The sequence below is a fragment of the Bombyx mandarina genome, chromosome 25, assembly GCF_030267445.1.
Source record: "Bombyx mandarina strain Sakado chromosome 25, ASM3026744v2".
Taxonomy (NCBI): Eukaryota; Metazoa; Arthropoda; class Insecta; order Lepidoptera; family Bombycidae; genus Bombyx; species Bombyx mandarina.
In genome coordinates, this window is record NC_143231.1 from 1,499,911 (window position 1) to 1,514,074 (window position 14,164).

The following is a 14,164-nucleotide window of genomic DNA, read 5'->3' on the forward strand; positions in this document are numbered from 1 at the left end:
TGCGACAAACCAAACAATTACAAATCTACGTGCGTCGGAAACGTAATTTTTTTCACTGAATAAAAAGCGCCACGTGGAAATGCAAAAAAAAAAACCTTTGTTATTTTCGCGCGAATACGGCGGCCATTTTTGACAGCTGTCACACGCGCGATCGTCTCTTTGACGCCATTTGTTTTCAGCGTTCTAAACGAACGGTAACTGCAGAACTTTCATATCAAAGCTTTTCATAAAGCTACCAATATTTTGCGTTTTCAAACCTTCATTGTTCTCTAGGCTCCGATATATTTTATAGACGTCCTAAACATCGTAACCTTTACTCACTTACTAATGCATTTAAACAAAACAAAAGTAGCCTCTTAAATTATTATTCATATATGAGAAAGGATTGTAAGTACCTGACTCACATAAAACGTAGGAGATAATCTAAGATTTACCACCGATACGACATAAACGATTTCAATACGCATTTTGAGAGCCGTTGAAATATCCCTTTCAGTTCTTTACGCGCCGATCTGTCAACTGTGAATTGTCAATTTGACAGTATTATCATATAGTCGCCGGTACAGTCGAGCGTGAATGTCTTTTAAATGTTTAGCTAATAAAATTGCACAGTGTTGCTATGTTTTAATATAAAAGTGTACCAATATAATTATGATTTTTATACGCTTTTATTAGCTTCAGACGTATGTATGTTTGTAACGGAATCTTTGAACATGATTTTGACCCTCTTCAAAACGTCGGATTAACTCGAAATTTGGTATACTTATGAAGGACCGACCGGTGACAATACAACATTTAAAAAAAAAATTGAAATAATTGAAATTCAACTAAAAAATGAAAAATAAATAATAGTTTAAAAAAAACTAACAAACTACGCTTTTAAAGAAAACCCAACTAAAAAAAAGAAAATAATTCAAATTTATTAAAACTTTATTTTCTATTTTTTAGTTGGGTTTTCTATAAAAGCGCATTTTGTTAGTTTTTTAAACTATCATTTATTGCTTATGAGTATGATTTGAAAATCTTTAATCATACTGGGCCACTTTTAATCTATAATATATGTTCCAATACCAGTTCTTTATGGCAATGGATAACTAAAGCCATGCTGTTTGATTTTTGATAATTTTTGGTAGGAACTGCAAAAATAAAGGCTGATAAGGGGTTCGATAGACCCAATCATAGCTCGTAATACCCGTGTGCTCGGCACCATAGCCAAGCACCTCTCTTAAAAAGATTTTCCGTTGCTTTATTATTAGTTAAACAAACGAAGATGGCGTATCAAGTGCGCATTAAATACCGCCCCATCACGGCCCGGGATACGAGCCCAGTGTTGATGTGACGACGCGGCTTGTGTCGGACGGTAACCGTTGCATTGACGGATCGATGTACTATGTTAATTGTACGAATGACAGATGAATGTGTCACTGAGTCACTGTCTCCGCGACGTTGAGTAGCCTCAACTGACAGTTAGATCCCGATAATTCATATTGTGCTTTAGAGTTTTGAATAAATAAAAGTATTTAATTTTTGGTAAATCTTATTTTTAACACTTTGACTGTCATATAGGTACCGTACGCGGCGCACTTAAGTAATTCTTTTTATTTATTTATTGCATAAATGGGTGGATGAGCTCATAGCCCACCTGGTGTTAGGTGGTTACCGGAGCCAATAGTTATCTACGACGTAAATGCCGCCACCCACGTTGAGTCAGTATAGTTACAACGGCTGCCCCACCCTTCAAACCGAAACGCAATACTGCTTCACGGCAGAAATAGGCAGGGTGGTGGTACCTACGCATGCGGACTCACAAGAGGTCCTACCACCAGTAAAAAATTAACTTAAAGTTACATTATTTAGTTTTAATCTATACAAGGGTATATATATAACAGACACATTTATGAAGTATGAGTGACTTTAGTTTTAAACAAACGTTCTCTTATTTGAATGAAACAGTAACTCTAAACAAATATCAGCATAATAATATATTCCCTGATTTCTGTTTAAAACTAATTCAATGATTTTAAAATTGTATTCAATTAAACTTTAGAGACGCTTTAAGCAAGTTTATTTAAGTTTTAAACGGCATCGACTGGACTCTCTCGCCAATAAAAGCTCTAAACCGTCGTGCTTTATCTAAGGCAGCCTTTGTTTAGAAACATGATACGTATATAAAAAGGCTGTTAAACCCACGCGTACTACTGTAACCAGATACAGAGCTATCGAAGGCTCTCAATCATTTTTATCATCTCGCTAAAAGTGAGTTATTCGCTTTAGATTTCGTTGTACTGGTGGTAGGACCTCTTGTGAGTCCGCGCGGGTAGGTACCACCACCCTGCCGATTTCTGCCGTGAAGCAGTAATGCGTTTCGGTTTGAAGGGTGAGGCAGCCGTAGTACTGTCAAAAGTGAGACCTTACAACTCATGTCTCAAGGTGGGTGGCGGCATTTACGTTATAGATGTATGTCTATGGGCTCCAGTAACCACTTAACATCAAGTGGGCTGTGAGCTCGTCTATCCATCTAAGCAATAAATGAAAAATAAAAAAGCACTTGTTTTGGTAGGCAGCGGCTTGGCTCTGCCGCTGGCATTGCTGAAGTCCACGGTAACCACTCACCATCAGGTGGGCTGTATGCTTGTCTACCTACAAGGGAAATAAAAAAACGACTAACCCACTGAGAGGTCAGTGGTTCACTGATCAGATTTTCTCCGTATACATAAGGTTGAGTGTAGAAAATGTCTTACCTGGGTCTGTAGCGTCGAGGGTCTGCGGCGGGGGCTGACTGAGTGGTCCCGGCGTGCCCCCCGACCCTGGGGAGCGCACGTCATCGTTCACCGCGCCGCCGTACGACAGCGATGACGAAGGAGGTCTCTGTGGAAACAATACTCGCTCAGTGCTATGCTCTCCTGGTACTAAATTAACTGTACATTACTGGCGGTAGGACCTCTTGTGAGTCCCCACGGGTAGATACCACCACTCTGCCTATTTAGTTCTCGGTTTGAAGGTTGGGGCAGCCGTTGTACTATACTGAGACTTGAGAACTCATATCTTAAGGTGGGTGGCGGTATTTACGTTGTAGATGTGTCTATGAGCTCCATAACCACTTAACATCAGATGGGCCGTGAGCTCGACCAACCATTGAAGCAATAATAACAAAAAAAAAACTGTTATTAACACACTTTTGTTGGTTGAGTATGTTTGTTTGTATTCAGAATCTCTGAACGTTCGACTTCTTAATCTGCACACGAATCAACAAAAGATGACGATACAATAACTTTATAACTTCGTTCTGACGAATAACCTGACTAGTAGCCACAAGACAAAAAACAAATTATTATAATTTTTTTTTTGTGTGTTTGCTTTGTGTTTTTTTATTTTTAAAAGTACATTTATTATTGTTTTTTACAATAAAACTAGAATAAATCGATTCATACTATATTAAAAGAGGCTTGTTTAAGGATCTCAGATCATCTCCTAACTTCTGGGAAGCTGTTTTCACATTACTTATCAATAGTTATCACAGCCTGGCTTATGCAGAAATTTCAACACAGATCTTTTTTTTTAAGCGAGCCCATAATAATACCGTTAGTCATCTCGAGATGTGAGATCTGTCTGAATTATTTATTTATTTATAACTTTATATACTAGACAGTATTATGGCGGACTTAATGCCATAGGCATTCTCTGACAGTCTACCTTAGGGGGGTGCAGAGATGAACCTTGGTAGGTGTAGTGTGATAGTGATATTACTTAAAAATATGTGTATATATAACATACATAATATTTATAGATACAAATACTCGTACTTAAATAAATACATATAAATATAAATATATATATGAATTGTGTATCAAGGCTGTCCCATCCTTCTAGCAGGAAGAAATGGGACTTTAATTTTTATAATACTGCGTAATTAAAATCATACAATCTCTTTATTGAAAGCGCTACATTCCAATTTTTGCATTAAAAAAAAAACGAACAGTTTTTTGTAATTTTTGCGAGAGGTTCTTATCGTGAAATCGAGAATGTTCTATTATCGGAACTGCCCGACCAGGATGGGTAATGAGGCGGCTCGCACGCTACTGAACCATTAGCGTTGCACCTGCCTTCGTTCACCTCACAATGGAGTTCATGTATACTTGGAATAGTCGTTTTACCAATAAACTTAGCACGAATCTGCAGACGGTGGAATCAAGGGATCGTCCTACAGGGTCACACATACCACACGTGAACGGGTTGGAGATTTAACACACCAAATCAGCTACTCAATCAAAATGGTAATAGAAAAAAAAATTTTTTCATCATATGGGCAGAAAGATCATTGGTTCTTTCTGCCTCGGAATGGCCGATCTTATAGTCCATAGACAACAATGAGACCTTATTAACCAAATGAAAAAAAAATTCTTAACCCTATGTGTAGAAGGAACACAGAGCTCATAATAACAACTCGAATTTTATATAAAAAAAATAAAATACTATACAAAATTGAAGAAGAAATATAGTTTCTAGTTATAGTATAATAGAATTTCAATTTGTCGCGGCGTTCTAAAGATAACTTATTGAGGATTTTTTTTTCTTGAGATCTAGCAAGGAGTTCCGCTTGTAAAATCCAAAACTTTAACAGATTTGCCTTCTTCCAACTTTTTCGGCTACTCAATCTCTGGTAGTCTAGAGAGCTCACGGGGCTCAGCTTGAGAGTATTGATATATGCTATGAGTGTAGTGAGCTAACAATTGAGTGTAGCCTATATTCCATCCATGTTTGTGTTTGTCTTAAAGAAAAAAAAAGGAATTTCTTTAAACTCTCCAATCGTTGGTTTATTACAGTTAATCAAAAATGTATCTTATTGCATATATGTTTAAGTGTTCATTTTCAAACTTTTTTGTTTGTTAATTAAGTCGTTATTACAGTTAGTTGATTTAAAAAAAAGATTCTATTTTAATACAAAACAAAACAATCGAAATTTAAATTTTTAAATCGTTCTTTGTCCGCCATTTAGTTGTAGCACAAAGTGGTTATTACGTATCACACATAACCATGGCTATTGCGTTTGATTGATCGCAGGTCATTTGCCACACAATCCGTGTCGTAATTACCGAAAAATAACCATTTTAATTGCGGCCCGTGTAACTTTTAAATTGATTGACCACTAACGATCGTTAGGTGTCTTATTACGAAATAACACCGTTCTCATTCGCCCTATTGTTTTGCCTTTTTTATATGTTTCAGCCAAATTTATTTTTCGAAATCTTAAACAAACGGATTTTGCAAACATAAAGAAAAGATTAGAAGTTACTGGAAAAAACTTAAATATCAAAACCAAAAAAAAATCACAGCTTAATTTATTAAATTGCAACAAACCTAATAAGTAACATAATAAATTAATAAAATCTTCATGTAGGTACCTACAGTACGTACGCGCGCCTCAAAGATTCCTATTCAAAAATAGAACGCGCATAACACAACTGGCAATTTCAATAATCATTAAAAGAAATCGAACAGACGGTGAATTTGAATTTAGAACAGATGTCCGCCGCCACTCGCGTCCGCCGATCCAGAGCTGACGTTCCGATGTAGGTACTATGATGTATCCTTCGTTTGAATATCGAACACTGTTACAGCGCGCGCTAAGTGTGTCAACGACCCTTGTATTACGAGCTCGTGGACAACAACAAAGTCGCCGCATATTGTCATAAATCTTAAACTATTATAGACGGTGACCCATCGTCTGCGGTACAATCGAAAATTGACCCTTACAATTTGAACTTATCTATAAAACACATATAAAATTCTAAAAATGTGGCCCATAGACGAGACAATCACAGGCACTGCAAAGTAGTATTAACTCTTTCGACAAAAAAAAGTAGAATTAAGTAAAAATATTGCTTAAAAGCCGACACTCTACTGAAAAAAAAAATTAATGTTTCACGACCTTAGTAATAGTGTTGGGAAATAGACTAGACTAAATACCAAAAACCTACAAACTAACTAATCGACTAACTGAGAAACTTCTTTAACCTATTATAAAGCTTACGATTAACAAATACTTCCAATAGTAAACTATAATAACAGTCGTACAGCAAATGATGCTACGTTTCCCGCCATATAATTAGATCAACACCTTTTTTTGTTTTTTTTTTTTCGAAACAACAACACTTGTGTTACTAATTCGTGTTATTTAACAATAGTTTTGAAGTTTATTTTTTTAAGGATATATTTTCGAGACAGGAAGCGGGTCCGCTAATGCGTTCAGTTCACACCATATGCTCGGGTTTTATCAAAAACGGCTCAATACGCGTCCGCGGCCTCATTATGCCGAACTATTATTGACATTGTTGTTTGTACGTTTCGCTGAGGGAAGCGGGAACGCTCGTTTCACACTTAGGGTATTATCTAACAATCTAAATCTAATTAAATTTAAAAAAACGAAGGAATACCAACCAGACTGCCCTAATTAAAAAAAAAGTTTCCTAACATGACAAAACTTAGTCTTGTGTGAATTTATATGTAGTGACGTCATTTGGGGTCAAAACCAACGTTGATTTAATTATAGATCACAATGCGTACCCACATTCGCAGTCTTGCGCTGATAAAGATATCAGATTTGTTTTCAATACTTAAATCGTTGATATTCGACTCGCGTAATTGTTGTATGACCGTTTGAATTCAATTATGATTCCTTATCACTAATTATATTCGATACCTCCAATGAACACTACGCTAACTCCAAATTCGTAGATTTACGGGAGGAGCGTTTAAACGGAAAAAGTTCATAAAATCTTTATTAGTGCAGATATATTTATGTTTTTTTTTTGTGTAACTAGCTGATTTACTCTTGCTTCGAACCCCGTCAATAATGATTAATTGTAATACTTTTAAAATAGTGAAGCGATTTGCGTGAAAAACGAAAATTTCAAAATTTTGAGTTAGAGTAGGTAGTGTTCATTGGAGGCATCGATATATTATAGATTGTTTTGTTATTGGTGACCACCTATTGTGAAAGTCGTTGCATAAAATAGCTAAGCTAGCTTTGAGACCAGTGTGCTTTTTGACGTTCTCGATAGCGTAAAAGTTAACTCAAACGCAACGTAGGCAAATGCGCCAACTCCATACAGATTCGAGTTAACTTTTACGCTATCGAGAACGTTAAAAAACTCGCACTAAGCACACAGTCCCACGCCTCGTATTCCGGGAGAGACCGAAACTTGCCTCAGGATCAATGTATTTATGATTTTAACCCGAACACGCTATCACACAATGGGGAAGGATCAGGGATGTCGACACAACTTCACCAGGTGAGCGTTGCATACGTGTCATGAGTCCATGGGCCACATTAACAACTTAACACCGAAAGTTGAGCGTCCTTTTACTTACTATTTCATTGAGTATTGAGTTCACAGCGAAATCCATATTAATTAGTTCCGACTAAAATCAATTTAGTCGATTATATTTACGAAAATCGTAGCGGACGTGTAAACAGACCTCAACGTTCGGCTCGGCGCGCGGCTCACGAATTTGCTTAACGATCGCCGCTCGCTGCGAACACCTTTCGATTGTAATTGATATTTAGTCGATTCATTCGATTTCCGTTTCTCATTTACGCGCACGCTATAGAGCCCCAATTTGTATTTAACTAAATTTCTATTTGCGTTTATCATTTCCCCTAATTCATTTTTAGTACTTAAACGCGCAGCCTAAGCCATCGCCGATCTGATTAAGTGATTGGCAGAAACTATAGCGTGAAGTCATTATGTTGTCTCATTTGTATAGGAAATTATGGGAATTCTATAGTTGAAATCAAAAGTTACTGTTTCCTGATAAATATTGTCGTGTAGTTGAGAAGACACCTTTGGCATGGTTTTTTTAATAGACTACATTATTTAAGCATCAAAGGTTGGAAAGTTTATCTATTCAGGTCCCTTCAATAGTTCAAAGCGTTTTTTTTCTCTTTTGCTAGATCATTTCGTGTGAACTATCGTGTCAAAAACTAGTTTCAACATTTTTTAAACATGTAATTTACAAAATGTATTTTTGCTTTGTTCGATCTGTGTAATACTGTAACCAGCGCAACTTAAAAACCTCATTACTGAAATAGCAGCTTAATTAAAGAAAAAAAAACTAGTTTTCAAATTTCGAAGTCCATTTCACGTTCCGTTATTCGCATACTTGATGATCGACGTTTATTACGAACAAACCTTACACCCTAACAAAGATATTTCTCGGCACGCGACTACAACAACAAATAATGAATTTTAAACGCAATACAACAACAACAACAAAAAAAACACACACACACAAACCAACAACAACGATCCGATTTAAGTCGAGCACTCATTATTGTTAAACAAACAAATCAATAAACATACGGTTCTGTTCGAAGGGAGGGCTCAACTGACTCCGCGTTAAGAAAACAGCGGGACAAATAGCTACCCCTAAAACCGTCAAACGCACGAACTGGCAATGAATTAAATTTCAAATTCATAAAAAGAACAATAAGAAGGGGGTTTGAGAACAATAGTTTTTTTTTTTTAATTCCGCATTTCGAACGGCGCGTGCGCAGCGCGTTCGATTCTTTTTACGAATAATTGAATTGACACAGCTGTAATGGCGGACGGTGTAAATTAATACGATGCCATAATATGTTTTAAGTGTAAGTACATGAGTATTATGTCGGTCAGTTTATTGTTTATTGTTAGCCGTAAAAGCGTTTCACGACATTTATTTCAATGAAGAATAAGCACACGCTCAATAAACTGATTTACGGTTTACAATCGATTGACCAACTAATTAAAATCAAATTAACTCGTCGCCAGAAAAATCGCGAATACGTGCTAATTACTACGAATCCCGCACTAGAGAGCATCATCATACATATTACATCTATGGGCATCGTTAAGTAGCCATTTCAAAATTAAGATTATCTACATAATCTGCTCGAAAATTCGGCACTTATCCCGGAATGGAGCTAAATCTTAACTACCCTACAGCCGTCGCGTTGTTTATCAGACCTGCACTCCCGCTCAGCTTGCGTCGCGCCTGTAAATACGTCCATAAAACAACAAAGGAAGAGTCTCCTTCGCGAAGGTTCTTCCTTCGAGGGTCGCAGTACAACCCGACTTTTCCATTACCTCTAATTCGGCCAAATGAAAGTTTAGGATCGCGTCATTTGCGACCACCATTCGTCTTAATATAGCTTCGCGTTTCTTTTGTTTTCATTGCCTTAACGCAAACACTGGACGAGTTTAAGCCGCTTTTATGGGAATTTGCTTGAATTTAACCATAGGATCATGTATTTGTTTTTTAGACACGAAATATTGCGCACACAAACCCGGTGATTTTTTTTTTAATTGCTTATATGGGTGGACGAGCTCACAGCCCACCAGGTGTTATGTGGTTACTAAAGCCCATAGACATTTACAACGTAAATGCGCCACCCATCTTGAGATATAAGCTGTAAAGTCTCAGCATAGTTACAACGGCTGTCCCACACTTCAAACCGAAACGCATTACTGCTGCTTCACGGCAGAAATAGGCGGGTGGTGGTACCCGTGCGGACTCACAAGAGGTCCTACCACCAATATATAAAATAGAGGACTTTCTCTTCATTTTTGTCAATCAACCATCATAGAGTATGTAATATGTAAAACTTTCTTTTTGGTAACGATGGAAATAAGCAATCTTGTAATCTTCTCGCTATCTCCTCTCAGAGTCGTTCCGAGGATGCCACTGTTTCTCAGTCGTACCTCAGTAATGAGGAAATCTAGCCTAAAGTTTCCCTGTAGTCGTGTCTTCAATACTATTGGTCGTGCCCATATGTAATCCTCACAGGCTGGTACGACCTCCTTTATACTACCACAAAGCGTTACGTTCACGTCAGGTGGCTGGTCTGGTGGCTTTCTTTAGTGAATTATACTATATTTTAAATTTTTTTTGTAGGCGAACATACGGCCCATCTTATGGCGAGTGGTTACCGTCTCCCATGGACTTCAGCAATGCTAGGGACAGAACCAAGCCGCTACCTACCGCAATAAGATGAATTGAACAGTATCAGCTAGTTACTTATGGTTTAGTGCTTTGTGTCAGCACAGACGCGCAATGATTTCGGAATAAGGCGTGTTACAGACTAGACGAGCGTCGGACGCACGTGCCTCGTATCGTATGACCGTGGGAAGTCGCGATTGCGAACCCGTCATCTGTCATTATCGCCCCCGTAACTGAACCCGTATTAAATTAGCTAATAACTAATGGCAAATAATTTTAATGGGGACGTACGAGAGAGTATGTTTATAAGTTTGAATTAACGATCAAAATAATTATAGTTTTTTTTTTGTATATTAATAGCCAAAAACTATGATCTAGTCTGGCAAAGGGAACTATGACTTCTTTAACAAGGAAATAGTCGGCAAGAAGATGTATTGCAAAGAGTTCACGATGAAGCCAGCGCGAAGACACCAGATTGACTGAAGACCTTGGTAAAAAAGTTGGAAGAACGCCGCACCTTCAGGAGATCCAAAAACTATTAAAAAATTTTCAAAACTAAGCCGATCAAACAGTAGTCAGTATAATAATGTCTGCAAGTAGCAATATCTAAGATGTCATTTTGACAGTTTGGATTTTTTGTTTTCAAATTCGAATCAAGATCCTCGCCTATTTCACCTCACACCCGGAGTTTCATAAATAAACAACGATAAATTTTAAAATTAATATTCTCGTATGAAACTAAACCAAAAATGGCGCGTGAAAACGGACACATAAATTTCCTTGTTACATAATTGATCAATTATACTATATGGTGCCTCCAAGGACGGGTTTTATGGCTTTTTAATCTATGCTAGTGTTGTCACCGTGGGTTTATGGGGTAACGTGGACGGAATCATGATTAGGTGGCGCTTCAAGATATTTTTTTGGTAGGCTTCGTTCCATAAATCGTTATATTTATTACTATTAATATTTCTCCAATACTTGTACTGCAGTTTGTAGCTCTTTACAATTCTTTTTAATTGGAATTTTCGTGACCGATATTTTTGAAGTCTTTCTGTAATTAGATGAAAACAAATCTTAATTTTTTATGAATAGTCCGTGACCTACCTAGTTAGAATTGAACTACGGAGCCTTTAGATATTAAAACGTAAATGCAATCCCACATTGTCTCAAATGTATTGTACATATAATGCCAATGCTAGCTTTATTCTATCAGTCATGTCTTTTGATTGTGAAAATGGGTGAGGGCAATCTCGCCTTAATATCTATGTGTTCTGATATCCACTAAATCATCAGACGTGTTGTGTATCCGATCATCTGTAAATACAATGAATAGAATCTCAAAGCGTAATATTATTTTTATGAAAACACACCCACGAAATGTTAAGTGGCGAAGGTCGACGAACTTCATGGGAAAGTTGTTGCCATAACTTATAGAAAACGTGATAAACGGACTCCGAACTACACCTTATACATATTTATAACGCACGGACACACTTATCATAAGTGATAAGGCAGCTTATCGAAGTTTTTCTATGGCAAATTGATAACACGTTTTATTACCAAAAGATTTTTCGATAATTTATTGGCATTTAATGCAAAGTTGTTTTAATATGTGTGTTCGGATGATTTTATTCGATTTACGGTAGTACTCGTGGCTTGCTTGATGGTAAGTTATGACTGATGCCACTGTACTGTGGGAAGTCAAAATATTGTGTGACTACGAATGAATTCTACCACCATCTCGCCTATTCCTGCCACGAAGCAGTCAGGCGTTTCAAATTAGAAGATAGGTCAGACGTTGTATAACACCAGAGTTTGACCTGATTTCTAAGAGGTTGGTTAACCACTCAACGCGAAGCCAATCACTTATCTAGTTCAAAATTATATAAAGCAAAATAGGTCTATATTTCTGAGATCTAAACTCGCTAAAATTATTTTATAAAGACTGAAATCAAAACAGGATCTCTCTTTCTCTCTCTCTCCCTCCCTCTGTCTTCCACATCCTCGTCAGCGACATTACATTCCCTTTTGTCCTTCAGCACTACATCCTTCCACCTAGTCTTGGGTCTACCTCTAGGTCTCCAACCGGGGAGATCGAGCAATAGTGCCAAATTTCCAACTTAATCAGGTGGCTTCCTTATTACGTGACCTCTATAAGGAATAAGATCTATTTCAGAATCAAAAAAGATCAACGTAAATCCACTGTCAGGTCAACATTGACGCTGTTAATGACTAACGCGACCACATAAAAACAGGTGCCAGCCCCCAATCGAATAATTCAATAATTTTAATAGCCAAATAAATTAAACATTAAAATAATCTTATCCATAATTATTAATTTGGATATAAATTATTTTACGACATAACATTTTTTTTTTATTACTTATTGACTTTTAATTGGCTTCCTTCGATTAATGAATTTTTACATTCGTTCTAAATAATTACTATTATTTCATTGATTAACAACGTTTGATTTTGGAATGGATTGCTTTCGGACTCCCACAGAGCGCAGTGTGTACAAAATACAAGTAAAGCTTAATGTATCTATAGTGATATCGGGAACGCATCTATTTTGTTTCCGAAATCAGAATCAGAAACCTTCCGAGGAGTTCTAGCAACCGCTCAAAGTTTCAACTCAACAAACATCTTACAAAAGAATTTATCATACAATGAAGGTATTCCACAAATGCGCAGATGAATTTCTTTCTAAATACATTTTATTGCTTAGACGGGTGGACGAGCTCACAGCCGACCTGGTGTTAAGTGGTTACTGGAGTCCATAGACATCTACAACGTAAATGCGCCACCCACCTTGAGATATAAGTTCTAAGGTCTCAAGTATAGTTACAACGGCTGCCCCATCCTTCAAACCGAAAGACAATACTGCTTCACGGCAGAAATAGGCAGGATGGTGGTATCTACCCGCGCGGACTCAGAAGAGGTCTTACCCCCAGTAAGATTTAACTAAAGATAATTAATTAATTTTACCTTAAGACAACAAGTTTTTCTTGTTGAAAATCGAACCAAAAAAAAATACATATTTTTAGTATCACATAGATAGACGTCCTATTTTTTTATTTATGATTTTTCGTAAAATGAAAACAGAAATTAAATTTTAAAACGAGTGAGATAAACAAGCAGGACACCAGGGCGGCATGAAGGCGCGGAGATCGTTCGGAGATAGCGCTAAAGGACACCTTGATTGAACGCAGCGGACAGGGAAGATAAGGACACGAACTATTTGCATATTAAACGAGATTATATACGTTTTATTGCGTCCTCATTCGAGATCTGGACCCGAGGATGGCCGGGACGACGAACATAATTATTCTAGTAAATAAACTTAAATCAACTTAAGATCAGAAAATGCCTCGTGAATTTTCGGTCAATAATCCAGACCTATTTATTTGGTTAGCCATATTTAATACTGGCATTGATTGGAAATATTACATAAAAAAAACTATATTATGCTATACATACAGAACCCTGAGTTCCTTGTCAGTTTTAAAACTAAATTTCAAATCTTTCTATCGGTCACAAAAATCTTTACGATTTGATTATAATCAGAAATATGTTTCCACATCACCGTATCGACAAATCAGTTCCAAAAGACAAGCCAAAGATGTGTTCTTTTAAGATTCATATGGAGTTACCAGGGTTGGTTCTGCCAGTGTGTTCAATTAGACTTAATAATGAAACAATAGTTTCTAATCTCGCTAAGTGACAGTGAGTTGTAATTTGTGAACTGGTTTTTCTCATATACATCCTAATTTTAAACTCTTTGGTATAAATCAAATTATTTATTCGCTAAGCATATTGAAAATGAGTTATTACATAAGTTAAAAGCAGCGTGTATGCTTTGTCATTATTTGACTTGCGAAATATTAGTTCAGTGCAAGATATTATAATATTATATAATTTACCATTCATTCATCCATAATTCAAGTAATAATTAAAAAATCCATTTATATTCAATGTCGTCCGAAAGAAAATCATTTATGTGATAATAATTTTCACTAATAAGATTATCTTTTAGTTTTTTCTTAAAATGAAAATCGTCTAGGTCTCTTTAATTTCTTTGGTAGCTTATAGGTAAGGTAGTTGGTAGGTATGCTTTAAGAAAGAACTGTTTGGTGGTAAACTTCGTGGTAGCCAGAAAACAACATAAAATTTATTCAGGATC

At 36.6% G+C, this 14,164-nt stretch overlaps 1 protein-coding gene across 1 annotated transcript in view; it reads right to left on the reverse strand.

Annotated features, from left to right (window-relative positions):
• Positions 1-14,164, reverse strand: part of hth (Meis homeobox homothorax) — a 347,668-nt gene that overhangs the window by 236,521 nt on the left and 96,983 nt on the right. Inside the window, 1 exon segment of the mRNA XM_089738552.1 lies at positions 2,742-2,868. Coding sequence (XP_089594678.1) covers positions 2,742-2,868 — 127 coding nt within the window.